The sequence below is a fragment of the Anastrepha ludens genome, chromosome 4, assembly GCF_028408465.1.
Source record: "Anastrepha ludens isolate Willacy chromosome 4, idAnaLude1.1, whole genome shotgun sequence".
NCBI classification, from domain to species: Eukaryota; Metazoa; Arthropoda; class Insecta; order Diptera; family Tephritidae; genus Anastrepha; species Anastrepha ludens.
This window is the reverse complement of record NC_071500.1, coordinates 79,015,888-79,035,067: the sequence shown is the minus strand read 5'-3', so window position 1 is coordinate 79,035,067 and position 19,180 is coordinate 79,015,888. Positions and strand designations below refer to the sequence as shown.

At 39.4% G+C, this 19,180-nt stretch overlaps 2 protein-coding genes across 5 annotated transcripts in view; both read left to right on the top strand.

Moving 5' to 3' along the window:
* The window catches only part of LOC128859955 (uncharacterized), a 451,250-nt gene that overhangs the window by 374,006 nt on the left and 58,064 nt on the right, over positions 1-19,180 (top strand). For all 4 annotated transcript variants that reach the window (XM_054097133.1, XM_054097132.1, XM_054097131.1 and 1 more), the window contains one exon: positions 4,486-4,681. In XM_054097133.1, the coding sequence (XP_053953108.1) occupies positions 4,486-4,681 (196 nt within the window). The remainder of the gene's footprint in view (positions 1-4,485; positions 4,682-19,180) is intronic.
* On the top strand, positions 6,656-8,585 carry LOC128859956 (uncharacterized). Its single transcript, XM_054097134.1, has one exon. The coding sequence runs from the start codon at positions 6,791-6,793 to the stop codon at positions 8,345-8,347; it is 1,557 nt and encodes a 518-aa protein (XP_053953109.1). The 5' UTR covers positions 6,656-6,790; the 3' UTR covers positions 8,348-8,585.

Below are 19,180 nucleotides of genomic sequence, written 5' to 3'. Positions count from 1 at the left end.
GTATTTGATTTTTTTGTTGTTGAGTGTTTGCTGCCACAACCAAAGCGCCTGTGGCTATGACTGCGGCAAAGACAAAAGCAGAAGTGTAAGTATTTTGGACGCAACGCGGTTAAATGAATGCAACTGCAACACTTTTGGAAAAAAGCAACATTATTAATCGCAAAATTCATGAATGTACAGTACAGAGCTGTTGTTGTATTGCTTGGTGTTGTGGCACATTGGTACATTAAGCGCGAAAAACCAAACGCAAAGCTAACGCAAAAAAGTGTAAAAATTACAAATGAGAAAAACAGTGGTAACAACAAAGCATGTAAATAAATTTGCTATACAGCAGCCACACATTGCAGTGGCAATATGCAGCATTCAACGCGGGCCACAAACGCTACCAGCAAATGGCTTCCGATGCACTTAATGCGCTGCTAAGTGTTGCTATTAAATAAGGCGACTGGCGGCAAGTGGTGTTTTACCAAAATAACAAAAAATTAACAACCGTACCAGCAACGGCGTCAAGTACCATAGAAAAGCGAAAATTTGCATGTGCCACCACAGCGGCACAATCATGGATAATCGATGATTTATCAGTTTCACTAGCGATTTATCGAACGTTGATTGTGGCAGGCAGGCAGACAGGCAGACGGCCCAAAAGGCAGCTAGAAAAAGCATTCAAACTCTTTTGCAATGTTGCTGCAACCACTTTTTCCATCTTGCCACTGCCATTTCGATTGACTGCAGATATGAATAAAGAAATTTCACATTAAATCACTATAACGCGGCAGCAAACAATGCCACAAACTAACTTATTCCCAATTGTGCGCGCTCCTCTGGCAACACGTGCACTATCCAAGTGTTAAAAGCAACTGTATGCATATTGCATTACAAAAAAAAAAGGTAACTGTTGAAGCAGTGTAATTGTCAATGTGATGCTGTCAGTTGGCAGCCGCTAAGGGCCTTACCATGCATATTCTTGTGCCATTAAGAAGGCGTGGACTGTCGTTTTCTTCAGGGCTTTGGGGTGGCACTTTCCATTCATCAACCTTTTACAGTGGCATTCGCACAAAGGCGCATGAGTTAAAAGTTTGAATCGGATAATTTAGGGCTATCAAAGTTGATTTGTAACACGGTAAACGACCATGCATCCCTTTTGGCTGAAAATGCTATCGCCAGTTATGGTATTAGAGAAACACTTACGGCACATCATTTTCTGATATTTAAACTGTCAGTATCTGTCTTAAATAATTCATGAGTACGTGCTCTGTTCTCGGGGAAAATGCTTCTGCATTTATTTTAAGCCGAGATGTGCAAACTCCTTAAGCCATAGACTATTGAGTGCAGACACAGAAGTTTACATATCTGCTGTTGCGAATCATTATGGGCGGCTACAAGTCTGTGGTAGTAATTTTCCAGGGTATACACGGCTTAACTAATTATATTAGTAAGTTTAACATAACGTACTTGGTTCGCTCTGGGTATCAAGTCAATGGGAAGAGCTTGCGAATGAGTTACCTAACGTTTTACCAAAATTGGTTATGAGTAGGTTTTCCGTGACTCCAACCAAATTTAGCACCATCCAGCGTTGAGGTCTTCGTCAGGAAATAAATATTACTTAAAACAAGGAGCCAACGACGGACTACAGATGAGCTATACACATGGCATCCCGTTCTCGAAAGTTCTAAGTAGAGATCTGCGGTCACTTAGCTGATGGGGAACTTTTTTTTTCGGGGTAATTAGCAAGTAAAGCACTCAGACACAATTAAGTCCATGGTACTGCACTCGGATTCCCTTTTAATTTTCTTTAAATCTACCCGATCTCCGAAGAAATCTGAATAGATCCTGTGAAGCCAAGGAGCCAAGATTGCCGCTTCTTAACACATCAGTGCCAAAGACCTCAATTCTGATTCAAGCCAAGGCGGGGCAGACGCACAGGAAGTGGTCCGCCGTGTCATCCTTCTCTTCACAAGCTGGGCAGAGTACATTGTCTGGGATGCCTACCTTTTCGGTGTGCTTCGCCCATAGAAAGTGGTCCGTCATCAGTCAAACCAGCGAGGATTTGCGATGGTTGGTCGGGCATGGCAGGAAACATCAATTTAGTCCATCTGCAGCCTCTCTCAGTCTGCCAAGCTTGTTTCTGGGTTGTAGTAACCCATTTGCTAATCGTGGCTTTGATGGCTGCAGAAGGGAGTGGCAGAACAAGCTCTGAGGCCAACTTCTTTGTCCCGGATGCCCGGATTCTTAACTAAGGAGTCAGAGATCTCATTACCCTCGGGGGCAACATACACTTTGTTGATTATTTTTCATTCTTAAAACACCAGAATGGGATCTGTTACTCAACAATTTATTTAACTTTTATTGCTTTCAGAAAAATGGCACGAAAATTAGTGCCTGGATAGAGTCCGCTGCCTAATGGGAACACATGGAAAGCATATGAGGTTTCCATGCAATGACTTCTGCGCAGCTACAAAAACGAGTGGGCATTGGCGAATACTAAACACTTTCTCTATCACTATCACTTTCTCAATACTGCTTGAACTCCTTTCTCTAAGCCCATCTGCTCCATTATCAGGTCTGTATTTTTATTCCTGTGCATGTTTTCTTGGAGTATAATCAAGTTTTGTCATGTTCTTTTGTCATCGGGCATTTGCCCGAGCCTGGCATATGCTTTGTCTCGCTGCGATTGGCATCAGTGCATTGGCAGCTCTTGGGCTCTTTAGTACACTCTTTCATTTTGTGCCCAGCTTATCCGCATCGGATGCATATACCTTTTCCGCTTCTGTTTGGTCCTTTGCAGTTTGATTGAAGGTGTCCGACGTCGAAGCACCGGTAGCACCGCTTCAGATATGTGCTAATTCTCATCCTTGCATTAGGATTAGGTTTTGTGATCCTAACATCGATGTTTTCGCTAGTTCCGGCTAGCATTTTTCTCACAGCAACATCAACTTCCTTCTTCTCTGTGACGGCATCCAGGTCTCTGATCCCTACAGTTGAATTTGGTCTGAGGGTTGTAATGGAACCGACCACTTTTACGGTTTCCTCTAATTGTTTCAAAAGTAAAAGAGCGCCAGTTTTGGTTCCTATTATGCCTTTCACCGTTGTGGTTTCGTCGTGCATGGTCTTTTCTTGGATGTTTTTGAGAATTTCAGTATAACTGTGGCCTTCTGCCGGCTTTACCAACACAGCCTCCGATTTTGGTTTGGTATTCGCTCATTTTTCTTTTGATTATCCTAAGCCTTCCTTGCTCCATCGTTCTGTGCTCCATCGTTTTCTTTTGGCGCGATATTGGGCCTAGATTTTGCCGGCTTACCACTTGCCAATTCTCAGGCTCTCGAACTCTTAGTTTCTTCGAAGAGTCGGGTGCGGCAGGACTTGGTGCATTTCTTTTTGCGGATGAAGGAGTACTCTCCAGGACAACACCTGTTTTTCGAGCTGTTGCGGTGCTGTCACCTCCAATTTCTTTCGTTAATATGTGCGACAAGAGACGCCCTTTGCCAGCTTTCTCAGCTCCGGTCTATATTTCTGTGGATGTATTCCTACTCTTCAATAGAACTACTTTCATTTTCCTAAGCACTCCCAAACATTTCTCTACGTCTTCCCCTTCTTCAGCTCGCATTTTGAGAATAAACTCTTGTCGCGGAGATGCAGTTTTTTCCCTTTCTGTGTTTGCGTCATTTGCAGTTACAGAGGTTTGTGTTGACGCCTCTTTTGACATTACTCTTACGTCTAGTTCTTGATGCGTCATTTTAACTCCATTTTAACTTCTTCATTTACCGCCTTTGATTTTTCTATGGTTGGCAATGAGCCGCTCGTAAGAGACGTATTCGCTTTTTGTAGTGACGAGCGAAGCAATCGTGGTTTTCTTACGAAAGGACTCTGCTCTAGATCTCCATCATTAAGGACCTTCTGTGGTTTATCTTCTTCTCGTCTTTTTTCCTTTATTTCATCCATACTTTTTTGTTTAACCAGCGCATCGTATGCTGGGGTCGGGCCGAAATAATCAAGAGCGGGTGTACCCTCGGAGGCAATGCTCCTCCCCCAGTTCCCTGAGGCCTGACCTACGCTTTAGCGATCCTGGAAAATACGGACAGACCGGCGCTCGCCCGGAGCAATGAAAGCTACTACTCTTTGACCCAATGAACACTTCCTGATCAGGGTCCAAGGCGGTTGGTTACTGATATACACCTAACTTTCTAGCTAACTCTTACAATGTCGCTGAAGCGAGTGAGATCCTGACTAGGGTCCGCGGGGTCGTCGTACCCGTCACCTCCTTGTGCGAGATGCCACCACCCTTAATGAATAAGCCTTGGTTTGAAGTCACTCAGAAATTGCTTTGATTTTTGACAATTTTTTTTATGTACGATGTTGAACATCAAACTTTGAAACCTTTCGAATTGTATGTATTTTTGATAAAGAGCTCTGGAAACATTTGTTTGTAGATATTTAATTTTTAATTTAGCTAACTAATCCTTACCCATTTATCGATATATTTTATAGAATTTTCTCGCCGCCAATGCACAATGCTGGTGGAATGCCCCGCTCACAGCAGCGACACGCGCGCTCAAATATGCCGGTCATGTGGCGCCCGGAATGCTGCTGGTGACGGCCGAACCATGCGCGTTGGAAGTGCTGCGAGGCGCCTATGCACGTAGTGTGTTGAAACCCCCTGCGACATATGTCATCAGCTCAGTCGGTAAGTAACACACACAATCAATATATATAAAAATACAATAACATACTCACACAAAGATTATAAAGAACTTAACTAAATGCTCAAAATTTATAAACGTGCTAAGTAATTATACTCGTATTTCCTACATATATCTAGCTAAAGACTTTAATTCATATGCGTCTAAGCATATCGCAAGGAAACTCAAATAATACTTCCAGATTAGTTATAATAATTGAACCATACGTAACTCATCTTCCTATATGGCAATTTGTCAATTCGTGCAGAGATTAAGAAACTCCATTGTCCACAGATTAGTTTGATTATCCTCTCACGGGTGCCAAATCGGACGATATTTCAACTAAAGCATCATCGTCCGTACGTACGATATTGCTAAGCTACACTGTCATTTTATTAATGGTCAAAGTATTAATCTAATAATCTAAGAAAGTGCTGCATTCATTCAGAAAAATATAAAATTAAAAGAAAAAAAATTAAATATTTGGAGCATGTTTTCTCTTTATTTTTCGAAGATGAAATCAATATATGTAAAGGGGGTTTTAATAAGAGGTGTTATTTTGATATTCAAAGAAAAATGCTATTTTTTAATATACGCGCTCACAGGACAATATGCTTTTCATGAAATTTTCCATAACCGAATTGCAAAGTGCCCGCCCTATGTCCTCGATAGCCTCACGAATTCCAACTTTGATGTCTTGAATCGACCCTGGACCTTCTTTTTACGTGGCACCAAAGAAAAAAGTCACAAGATGTTAAATCACAAGATCTCGGTGGCCAATTTCCAATTGTGATCACCTCTTCGAGAGATAACACGGTCCGGAAACTTTTCCCGTAAAAGATCAATGGTTTCGTTGCTTGTGTGGCACGTAGTGCCGTCTTGTTGAAAATAAACGTTGTCCAGATCAATACCATCCAGTTCCGTTCATAAAAAATCGTTATTCATATCTCGATAGCGCAATCTATTCACCTTTAACACCTGTTATTGAAAACCCCATTGGTTAGTGAGATTTTGTGCCCCTATGGCGTGTAGCAATTCTCTTAGTAGCACCATTATTTCTATAAAGATCAGAAATAAACTCATTTTTTAACCAATTCAAAAACATCGATCAAAAAAGTATCGAAATTCTGCTTTCGACAATGAAATCAAAACAAACAATAAAGTAAAAATATAAAAAACTCTTTTACTGTAATTCGGTCTCTGTATTTGTGTTATTAAAACTTTATTTCAACAGACCTCATCACTTGAACTCATCTTGTCTTGTAAATTATAAATGGATTATTAAAGCAACAACAAGAAATGATGTTTTAATTTATAAAGAAAGCAATCGGCAGCTGCCAACAGTTAGCAACACCATCCAAATATAATCATCGACTTCAGACAATCATTTCATCAGTAGTTACAATAGCAACTGCAAAGGCCACAAAAGCAATCACAACAACGGCTAACTATAACAACTATATTCGAATGAACATACACTTCGTGTCTTTCATTCAGCATATTATGGCCATGAACTTGTCCATGACTCTTTCCATTTTCCACCAGCCAATTGCAATCATAATTAAATGCAGCAAAACATAAATGTTGCCGCCATTGCCTGAGATGTTACAGTGAGGCAATCCGACGATTACTGCCTTTGTTATTGTTAGTGCCTTTGTTATTGTCCGCTTCAGCTGTCAATAGTGGCAACAAGTTAATGAAGTTTGCTTCACCTATTCGCCAATCCGTTTAACTTGTTTATGAGATTATTCGAATACTTAATCTACTTCATCATTGATTGTGCGTTTGCTTCTTTTTATCTGATTTAAGATTTACGGTCGCTATCACTTAAAGAACTACATATGTGCTTTTATAAGTTTCCTGTTAAGAATTCATTTGAATCTTATAAATAACGTAGCGCTTATGAACACTATCGAAAATGTGAGTTTTTCAATTTTGTTTTGATTTTGCTATCTAAGCGTGCACATTTCGATATTCACCACAAGTCAAATTTTATTGACATATAATCTAAATTTCTAGTGCAATACAAAATAACAAATTTGAAGTTAACGATCGATCAAAACAAACCTAAAAAAGTTCCAGAATTTATTTTTCTTAATCGACGGTGGCCGACCATGAGCTCATGCGCCGATGCTTCGACCAGTACGACGAAACCGAATCCGTTGCAAGACGACGATCTCTCAGAGTTGACCAAAAGGGAGATTCTCTTTTGGGCCCGTAAACTCAAACTATCACCGTCGGAGCTCTTTACGCTGTCAAAACAAGACCTTGAGCGTCATCTTGCACGAGCGCAGCAGGAAGAGTTTTACGATGAGCAGCGTAAAAATCAGTATGCAAGGTTGGAGAAGTTGTCAGAGATGAAACGATTTCTGCTTGAGGAGCAATACAAAGAGCGTCTAAAAGGTGGCGGTTCACCTAATCGTCGTACCGTTTGGGACATATTGTGTACTGCTGCTAATGAAATCGAGTCTATGTATGCTGAATGTATGGAAAGCTCAGGCAGCTATGGTGGTACACGTTCTTACTCGCCTTCTCGAGAATCCGGTTATCAATCCCCTTCGTTTAGCAGGTCTAGGCAACCTCCCGTCCCGAACATGTGTTCGACAATTTACCAAATGCATCCCGAAGATACTCGGTATACGCCGCCAGGATTTCCGTCTACACTTTCGACCACACCAATCAGTTACACATCATCTCAGCGAAGAAATATTGTGCCTTCTTCACCTCTAAATGCCACCTACAATGTAAATGCACCAAATGCTACTTATAACGTTTGTGCGCCGATGAATGCAACTTTTAATTTACAAAGAAACGGTGCTGCGAATGCAACGTGCAATGTCCGCCGGCCACAAAATGTCACCTTTCATGGGCCTCGTGCGATCAGTGCCACCTATAACACCTGCCCGCCACGGAATGTCACATACAAAGTATCTCAAAATCCAAATGCAACATACGATGTATGTCCTCAGCCAAGAAATGCAACCTACAGCGTACCACGTGGCAATGCAAATGTTACCTATAATGTGCCGCAAGCACGTGCCACAAATGCCACCTACAATGTTTGCCCTAATGCAACTTACAATGTGTCAGGTGGGCGTAATCGCACTTTCAATGCCGCATCGCAACAAGGACGAGGGAATATCACTTTCGATGTGGGCTCTCGCTCTCGCAACACGTCACCGAGCTTTGCGCCCAATCCTGTAATGGCATCCACACCAAAGAAAAGCCCACGTACCGGCCGAAAGCCATATTTTCGTAATTATACCGACTACTGTATGACACTATCGGGGCTGGGCATCACCGAAGCATCACAAAGCATCTCTTATGATGTTTTTAGTGATAATAAAAGAATGGTCCGTGCCGCGGCACGAACTTACTCAATCCCACATCGTAGCAAATCTTGTCCGCCACGTGAAAGCACTAGTGGTAGCCAATACCCCGTTAACTCTGGCAGCAGTATACAATGCCCGCGAGCCGGCTCGCAGGACCGTTCTTCTAGGCGTTGCCTATCACCAGTTAAAGCTCTAGCAGCGGCTAATTTAGGATTCTCTCCGCTGGCACGACAAGCTGCTAGTCGTTTGGCCGATATGCCACAGCGTCTGTGTCAAGGGAAAATAGCTCGCGGCTTTTGTGACTGTGAACGACGCTCACGCAGTTTACCGCGTTGCTGAGCAGACAGGGCCTGCCGTTTAATAAATCTGTCTTACTTAGTATAAGTGTGAAGTTTCCGAAAGTTTTCCCTGTGTGGTCTTTAAGTCAATAATATCATACTTGCTGGATGCACTTACGGGCTTATAAATTAAGTAGGTAAATGTCAAGGAATGGCAACACGATGAAAATGAGAGCTAAAAATATATTGTACTATGTAATAAATTTATATTTTAAAAAATATTTATTTCCATAACTAAATACCTGTCTTTAGTGCACAATTAAAATGAGACTCTACAGGTTCCTAGTTCCATCATAGGTTCATAGGTTCCATCAGAGTGAGAGTGACAAACCTCCAAGCGCATTTCCATCACAAAAAAAACTTCATACAAAAACCATCTAGCGTTCGGTGCAACTTCAAATTGATTTAGTTTTCAATATTAAGAATTATTCAGATTAAGTGTGGGTTTTTGACTAAACAGATAGTCATTCTAAGCTCCTCTAATATTTAAACACAATAAATAACACATGGTTCAGATAAATTCTTTTCAACTTTAGTAAACAAGTCTAAAATGTGAATATCTATTAAAATCACGCGTAGTACAAATTCAAATCAATACTGATTTTTGTTTTTCTTACGTATCTTCTAACAATTAAACGCGCGTAGCTAACAAATTTAAGCAATGCATTCAGTATGAATGATCCGTTTTACGAAATGAATAACCGGCACAGAGCAATTTACGAGTACAATTGAAATTATCTACAGCGTTGATTGAGGTGAATCAAGCCCAATCTCCGCTTGACTTAACCCTTCAGGGCCGTTAAGTTCATTCCATGACCTTTTTAATATAAAATGGCCTGCATCTTCAAAATGCAAAAATTTTTCAAATATATTGCATTTTTACTGTATCCTAAATACTATGATTTCGCATTTAAATACAAAAAAAATATTCCCCCTTTCAAAATAGAAATTATTTGAAAACTTGCATATTCTACCATTAAGGTCATCCGATGACCGGAAGAAAGCCATGTATTGTGGTGCTGAATAAATACTGTTAAACAAGGCAACCGTTGAAGCAAATTGAAGTATTTTGAATCGACTGTTGTTCATAACCGCCACTGAAACATTAACATAATTTAATTTTTTGTAAACGCCCAGTTATGAATTTAACATATGGATGATTTGGATATAACAGTTGTTTGGTAGTAAAAATTTGGTGTGATCCTCATCGTCTAACAGGAAAATCTGGTGCAAGTAAAAAATATATTTCCAGTAAAAGCTGGAATTATCCAATGTCTTTTCCTATGGGCAGTACTAATACAGATAAGCGTAGGTTGCCTGTTTTTACACATACGTTTCCTTTTCACTCAGCAAGTTTCGCTCGGTCAATATAAAATTACTACCTTATTGAGCACTATGCATTACAGCGATAATGTGATTCTAAGTCACCCGTGAAAACTGTCCGAGATTATTGCATGCTCTAATATCAAGAAGGATCAATTGCTCCTATAAAGGCGAATAAAGCGAAGACTTACTCGTTTTAGCAATTTCATTGATTTATCCGCTCTTAACGGCTTTATTTCGTGGCTGGAATTCGTCCAAAACATATATGCGAAGACTTTGCTTCGAAGACCTTAGATTAGCTCTCTCGCACTCGAACTATGCGATGTAAAGAGCGTGATTAAAATTTCGCTCTAGTTATTTTTTTCATGAGTTGGCAGCACTGTTAATAATATCTGGGCCAACTTTCATGTGAATGTCATTATCAGTACTATATTTACGCTTGTGTTTACCAAACGACCAAGAGTGCATTTTTCGATTTTTACAATGTCTGATTTGATTGAGCAGAGAAGTGCCACCAAATTTTGTTTGCAGAAAGAAATTTCGGCTGCGGAAATGTTTAGCATGTTGCAGAAGGAATTTGGTGATTCGACCATGTCGCAGAAAAATGTTTATAAGTGGTACAAAGACTTCAAAGAGGGTCGAGAACGTGTTGATGACTTGGAGCGCTCCGGACGACCATCGACGTCAACAGATGACCAACACGTCAATAAAGTGAAGGAGTTAGTACTCAAAAATCGTCGGTTGACTGTTAAAGACCTTACTGATATGATCGGAATATCAGAAAGATCTGTTAAAACCATTTTAAAAGCCTACGAAAAGTCAAATCTCGGTTGGTACCGAAAACTCTCAATTTCTTGGAAAAAAGTTGTCGAGTTGATGTGTGTAAAACAACGCTTTCAGACTATCAGGACAAGCTCAAATGCATCATTACGGGAGATGAGACTGGGATTTATGCTTACGACCCTGAAACAACCGACCAATCAAGCGAATATCGGGAGGCCAGACCGAAAAGAGCACGTCAAAGTCGTTCAAAAATAAAGGTCATGATGACAGTTTTTTTCGATTTTCGTGGTGTGGTGCACTGTGAATTCCTTCCACCTGGCCAAACTGTTAATAAGGAATATTATTTGAACGTTCTGCGTCGTTTGCGTGAAGCAATTCGTCTAAAAAGACCAGAATTATGGACCAACAACTCTTGGTTTTTGCATCACGATAATGCACCGTCTCACACTACACTCGTTCTTCGTGACCATTTCGCCAAAAATTCCACCATATTCGCTCCGATTTGGCTCCGTGTGACTTCTGGCTATTCCCAAAACTCAAGAGACCACTCCGGGGAACGTGTTTCGAGTCGATTGAGGAGATAAAAGCTGAATCGAAGAAGGTGCTGATGGAAAAATCGTTGGCATAAGTGTATTTCATCGAGAGGGGATTATTTTGAAGGGGATGAAATTGATTTACAAGAATAAATAAAGATTTTTAATTTTGCAACCAAAATCACCTTACTTTTTGCCCACAGTATAGTATTCGAACACTTGAGTATGCCAATTTAATAGAAAAAATTAGCATAAATCAAAGTGAGATAATTTTGGTCTAAAGTGGTATATCTCATTTATATACAAATCAAAAACGTACAATAAAATATAATAAAACGCGCCTATATGCCAGGTAGCAGGGAACTGTAAGCGCCCTAAATATCTTAAAAAAATACGCTCACAAATCTTACAGATATTTCTTCAAGAAAATTTTTTTTAAGTAACAGAAAATTGCCACCCTCTCTTTCCTTTTTCTTGTTTACTCGATAAGTCTACACAAAATAGCAAAAAGCTATCAATTCACTGAGAACTACTAATAATCTGATTTAAAGCTACAAATATCGACTCAATAGAAATGTCTTAAATGTTGCAACTGCCAGTTTTCGCTAAATCCTTCGGAATAACACTTCAATAGTGCAAATGAGTTAGGAGCAATATTTTCACTCGAATCGAAAAATAGCGTAAATGGAATATTTATCTATGTGAGTATTCGATTATTTTTGGTTTGGCTTCCCTTATCGTTGGTAAAGTAATTTAAAATTAAAGTAAATGTGTCTATTCAAATAAAAATGTCCATTGTATGTACAGGGTGGTCCATATAGTGGTTTTTTTACTCATATCTTGTTCTAACAACGACAACTCTTTCCCACTGGAAATGTTGACAGAAAGTCAGTATCATTATCTCCGCGGAACGATTCAACAATGTTGGTAAATATTGCAAACTTATTCCCAATGTCAATATTGTGTAGCACAAATAATGCGTTTATTAAAAATACATAGGCCAGAATCATATTTTCTGACAAAGCGAGCAAAGTTGCCTCATCTAAGGATCAGAAGATACCAAGAAGAAGAAGAGAGTGGCAGTTTTGTGTGGATCTCGAAGTCGGACTATATTCTTTGAAAAGCGCCTGGAAGCGCCATTACGATGAACGGTGGTCGCTACATTAACATGATAAACAATATTTTGCGGTCGAAAATTAACGATATGGACTTGAACGATCTTTGGTTTCAGCCGAATGGTGCGTCATGCCATAATCGATCTTTTGTGCAACATTTTTGGTATTTGCGTTATCAGCCGTCTCGGTAATGTCAATGGCCGCCTCGGAACTGCGATTTGTTACCTTCAGGCTTTTCTGTGGACTGCCGTGATGGCCCGATGTAATGCGAACAATCAATTGGCGATTCGTACCGAATATCAAGCAAACGTTTCGTGGTGACTATGTTGACATGATGCGATACTGCGAAGCCAGTAGAGGCAGCCACATGAATTAAATCGTGTAGCATAAATAAAGGCAATGTTTGTGCTTTGCGAGTATACCGAAAAAATTAAATTCTGCTAATTTTTTTGGATTTTTAAAAAGAAACCACTGTACAGACCACCCTATATGTGTGTATATGCTCGCATAAAAATTCATTAACAATATCAACGGAGTACAAAACATTACACTTAAATTACCATGAACAATGTTTCATGTGGCATGTGACTTGTGACTTGTGGCATGCAGAAACACTCGCACCGCATAGTGACTAAAAATGTAGAGTAATGCTTCTATTGTTTCATTGCGTTTACGTACGAGTATGTATGCTAGATTTTGTATCCCAATTCTTACTACCAAACCAAAGAGTTGTACGAGTTGTATGTTGTTGTTCTACATCGTCTCGAGCATTAGTTGCGCCTCGTCTAATATTCAGCTGCAGCAAATACCATAGCGCTAAATGGTCTGTTGCAAAGGAATTTCACGGTTTCTTATTTATTTATTGCTGTATATTTTCTAGAATTGTGCGCAATACAAACCTTATTTAATAAAGAATTTAGAAAATTTTTACACCGCAAGGGAGTGGTAATTTGTGTAAATCAGCACGGAAATTGTTCATTGCCATAGCGTTTAGTGATAATTATAACCACTCACATATCACAACGGATAGCAATTCGAGCAATCCTGCTAAAGTGTAGGAGCCCTATACAGGGTTTGATTGAAAAGTAATGAGCCTTCTCGCGCGGAGCGTCTGCCAAGCGATCAACCGAATCGGCTGGTGGGAGGAAATGATCGTTAGACCTTCCCCTTCCACTAGACACCGGTCCCAGTTCGCTGGCTACAGCGGTGCAGGCAACCTCGCTCCGCGCGTGAAAGCTGTTTTAAAAGTGTGTTGGGATTTTGCAGTGGCGCAGATGCAGCGATCGTTGGAGCAACGTTACTCGATCAACTTGCTCGTGCGCACTCCACACTCTCTCTCTCTTGCCCTCAGGATCGTACTCAAAGCACCAGGTTTCATCTCTTGTGATACAATTGTCTAAAGTATTATCCTGTTCGTCACTTTCAAATACTTCACGATTCTTTGTCACACACAATTGCTTTTGTTCATCAGTCAAAACCTTTGGAACCAATTTGGCACACACTTGTAATAAGTTAAATTTAACTCTTCACTGATCTCACGTAGACTAGCACGACGGTCAATGTACAAAAATTCACGAACCCGGTTCACATCTTCGTCTGTTTGCGTCGTCGAAGGCCTTCCAGATCGCTGTTCGTCTTCGACGTCCTCCCGGCCTTAACATATTACAGCAGACACGTTTTTATCTACAATAAAGCCATTCAACATTTACAGTATTTGTGGCAAGATGGTTCATACAGTTTCATGTATCCGCTGCGCGGCATATGGATCGTTTGAAAATCTGTTCTCTACGGCGTGCCCATTTTCTGTCACCTACCGGTTTTAAATGAAAAAGAGCAACTAATCTTTTAGAATTTTTTCCTTCGAATATATAGGGCCAATCTCAATACCCTCTATTCCCTAACCACAAATTAGCATATACGGTTAATGAGAATAAATAGTCAAGCTTTCTGATCCAAACTAAGCTTTGCAATAAAGTTGCATAGGTTATTCAAAATACTAAATATAAGTACGTGAGACGAACAGAAGTAGGCAAGAAGCTATTTAAACAATGATTTTCCGTATACGAGGGTCGTTTGAAAAGTCTGTGCAACATCAGAGAGATTGCACTACTAGCGCATATCGAGGTTATGTGTAGTTATTAGCATCTCTTGGAAGAACACACACCAAGTTTCAGCCTGATCGGTATATTTCTTTGTATTTGGCACTTATTTAAATAGAGGAAGTCGAGTGATTTTCCTTTTCCATTACGACAACGCACCAACTCACGCCTCAGCAGTTGTTGTCGCAAAATGAATGGAAATATGGTTCCAACTTGTTTTACATCCCCCCTATTATCTAACTTGACTCTCTCGATTTACTATTTGTTCTCCAATTTGAAGAAATGGTGGGCGATAGAAAGATGTTATTCAAACGACGAGGTGGTTGCAGAAACGAATGGCTATTTTTCAGGGAGCACCATACTAAAACAGCGTGAGACGAAATGTATAAACCTAAAAGGAGGGTATGTGGAAAAAAAACAATTGAGAAGCTTTACTTTTTACACGAACTTTTCAAACAACCCTCGTAGTGAGTTATCGCTCTGTTTTGCTCTAATCCCGCGGAACTTTTCTTTAGAACAAATTTACATCGGTGTCTGCAAATAATTTATGCCCATATTTCATTATCTTGACACATTTTCAGCATGCGAATGTGCCCAACGAAAATTTATGCGGCTCTAGGCTCACTTGCAAAATGTATGATAGCATAATTTATAGCGGAGACAGTAGCGTGCAAAACTACAACAACAACAGCTGCCACAATTCATTTGCATGCTGCCACAGACAGGCAGAATAATCGAATTGGCTTTGAAGCTTGGTTATTGGCGTGTTGTGCCCAAATTTATGGCATAGCAATAAAAAATACAGCAATAACAGCAAAGTAAAAATAAAATTATGTAATAGCAACAACAAGGAAACAACTTAATTGGTAGTAGTAGTAAATTGATGGCAGCCTTTTTTGATATCACCAACAAGTGTTTATCCGACTGTGGGGGAGTAAAGACCTCCATAAGTACTACCTGAACTTAATAGTTGTTTGCAACATGCTGCAAATGCTGCTACATAGAAAGCAAAATTCACTTTTCTGGCTTATGGTGAGTGCGTGTAGCACGTGGCATGACCATATGCGCATACATATTCAATTGCTGATTAATCAGCTCATTTATGCATACTTATCGAAACAGAAACTGCTACTAACAAAAAAGTGATGGTATTGCAAATGAGCAGCCTTATTTAAATTGCCTCATCGCCAACTGCTACTGTCAATGCTGGTAAAAACCATTACTACTGGCAACACTCTGTCAAATAAGTTCACAGATTTTCAAATCAGCCGTTTAAGATGTATTATATACAATAAGTATATTTAAATTTTCATTTATATGATCGTTAGGTGTGATGACGAAGTTAGTAAATTAAAAAAAAAAAATTATTATTAAATTTTTTACCCAACATTTGTATAAAGGCTAGAATTGCCAGATATGAATACCTACACATAAATAGATTACGGCAGGCATACACAAACGCTAGTGTGTCACTTATGCTCACATTTTCAAATGGGTAGATTTCTCAAGTAAGGAAGGCTAATTTGGTCCGAACTGAACTTTTTATACCCGCGCACATGTTAGTAAAATTTAACTTGTGCTAGCTGGGCTTTTTGAAAAAAGTGGGATCTAATTGAGGGGGAAGTTTAGGCGAGTATTGTTTTGTTGTTAGTGAAATCTTCTCCCATTAATTTTGCTTCGTATTTATCTGTAGGATTTATCTCTTTTACAAATTTCTTTTTTCTTTAAAAATTACCTTTATATGGGTGGCGAGCGTGATCATTGGCCATTTTCAACATAAAACTAAACTCGAGTTTCGCAAAACTATCTCAACTTTCTTTCGAGTTATAGCTGATAACCTCAGATGGACGAAAGGAAGTTTAGTCTCAACGTATAAAAAGTAGGAGCCTTTTTATCCGATCTCAATAATAGTTGAGTCGAATCTTACTGAGTTGAAAACGAATGTCAAGTACCAAGTTTGGGCAAGTTTTATTACCTTGTTAACGAGATACACGCATTTACCCAAAAGTGGGCCGGTTTTACTGTTTATCAAAAAATTGTCGAGGTATTGTAAAAATGTAGCTACGAGTTTACCATATAACCTCTTTGGCTGAGTTTTAGGGTCATCTGCAACTTGGTTTATTGTCAAGAATCGAGTACCTACTTTGGCTCAATGCTTTTGCTCCATGGAAAAATATTTCCATGATGAGTGAAATTCTTGCATGAAGCTTATGCGATTTTATAATAGCCAAAGATACATTCCTATATGTAATTATTGGCGGATCTGACCTGAAAACTCTTTGCGAGGTCTTACTATCGATATGGTACAAAACGTTACATGTTGATTTGCTAGTAACAAAAATTTTTTTGTTCACTTTTTAATAATAATATATTTACTCAAGCAATATGGATGAGTCCTTTGACATATTTAAATATTTCAAAATATACATTATTACATATTAATTTGCGAATCAAATTGCAAACCTGGCAATAAGCTTCAAAATAATAATTCATCACATATAAACAGTGTACTCCTAATAATCAAGCAGTTAAATACGTTAGTTGACTGGGTTGACTCTTTAAAGTGAGTTAGCGTCAATGAGTCAACTTCTGAAAACTTACTGAGTGACCCAACCCTATTGAGTAACTATTGAACTCGTTAGCGATTGAGTAGCGAATCAACGAAAATAGTAAAATGGCATTGGCAAGAAAAAGAATTTGCCGAAAAAATAGAGTAGTCCCAAAAAACTAATATACTTCCAGAAGTTTGTTTGAAGAGTGTGAGCTCTTTTTAGCACTCATAAATTTGAATGAAATAATAATTGATATATTTGGTTTCCCAGTCTCAGAACTTATTTGACAGACGGTATGTCGTAATTTCCCATCATTTGAATAGCACACCGTACAAGCAATGATAGCATCGGCAATGGCAACAAAACAACAACGTCAATGATCTATTGCCTGTAATGTCAATTGCTTACTGACTGCTGCTATCGTCGCGTTGCTATAACTGTTGCTGCTGTTGCAGCTTAAAAACAATCAATCAGCGACGATTTTTCGCTCAATTAGACATCATCATTCAATGGGTGATTCGTGAGCTCTTGTGACGAATTGAAAAGAAGACTCCGCGAGTATCTGAACAAGCACACAAAGTGACAACCGTAACCAACCAAAGCGGGTAAACAACCATCAATTGTCATGGTAGCTGCAGCAATCTGCTAACCGAGTTGAAGCGAAATGCAAAACTGTAGCTAAGACGAAAAGCAAGTTTATTCAAGATTAAACAGAAACAAAAAATAAGTCAAGCTTCAACGGATCGATCGAAGTCAAATCGTCATCAATACATCGATTGCCACCAATTTTTCCCTGATTTTTCTTGCTCACCTGAAATGCAATGCCAAATGAAAATGAAAATAGAAATGAAAATGCGAATGGAAATGGAAATTGAAACGAAAACAAATGATGGCCATCAGCAGTAGCGGCATCATCAACAGCAATGGTAGCAGCTATTGCGGCATTAGCTCCAGCAATAATCATTATTGCAACAAACTACAATTTCATCACGATTTTCAATGCAATGCAATGCAGAGTAAAATGTTGCAAATGCGCGCACACACAGATATTTACAAATTGGTTGATATTGTGTTGGATGATGATTTTCACATTAGACGGACAACAATGCGGAAAATTGCCGACCTACAAAAGCAAAAACAAATGCGGCAATATTAAATTTGAGTGCGCGTGTGTGGCATGTTACTGTTATTTGTGCGCACAAAGATGATTATTGCAAGTATTTGCTCAACTCAATGGCCTCAAGCTCTACGTCGTCGTGTACGAGGAGCACGTTCTGTGCTAATTAAAAAGTATGTACTGAAAATGCGATAATCCTGAAGTGGTACACTGGAAAATTCACCGCTTCTCAGAATGCCGAATATAAAATAATGCATTAAAAACGTTTTTATAAATAATTCTTATTGATTCGTTTTCTGGGATGAATTTCATGTTGATGGAAATCTACAAGAAATCTAGCCATAATATAATTCATCTAATCAATTTTCCTCTCATGCAGTTTACCTTTCTTGCCCTCTCAATCTTCTGGGAGAGACAACGGCTGGAAACATTAATAAGCTCTATAAGTTTCTGAAAGAGACTGATCTGTTAAGACGAATATAATATCAATCACTAATCCGCCGTAGCCGAATGGGTTGGTGCGTGACTACCATTCGGAATTCACAGAGAGAACGTAGGTTCAAAACTCGGTGAAACACCAAAATTAAGAAAAAGTTTTTTTTCTAATAGCGGGCGCCCCTCGGCAGGCAATGGCAAACCTCCGAGTGTATTTCTGCCATGAAAAAACTCCTCATAAAAATATCTGCCGTTCGGAGTCGGCTTGAAACTGTAGGTCCCTCCAATTGTGGAACAACATCAAGACGCACACCACAAATAGGAGGAGGAGGTGTTACTGGAGGTATTTTCCCGTAAAAGATCAATGATTCCATTGCTTGTGTGGCACGTAGTGCCGACTTGTTGAAAATAAATGTTGTCCAGATCAATGCCATCCAATTCCGGCAATAAAAAATCGTTAATAATCTCTCGATAGCGCAATCCATTCACAGTAACTGTTGCTCCAGCTTCATTTTCGAAAAAGTAAGGTCCAATGACTCCGCCGGACCATAAACCGAACCAAGTAGTAACACGTTGAGGATAGAGAGGCTTTTCAACAATAACTCTTGGATTTTATGAGCCCCAGATCCGACAATTTTGCTTGTTGACGAAGCCACCGAGGTGGAAATGTGGAAATGGGCCTCATCACTCAAGATGATTTTTCGATGGAATGCCGGATCATTTTCACGCATTTCAACGCCCCAATCAGCAAAGACACGACGTTGTTGATCGGCCGGCTTGAGTTCTTGTGTTAACTGGACTTTATAAGAATTAAGACCCAAATCTTTATGCAAAATACGGTGTAATGACGTTTGTATAATACCTAATTCCAAAGAAC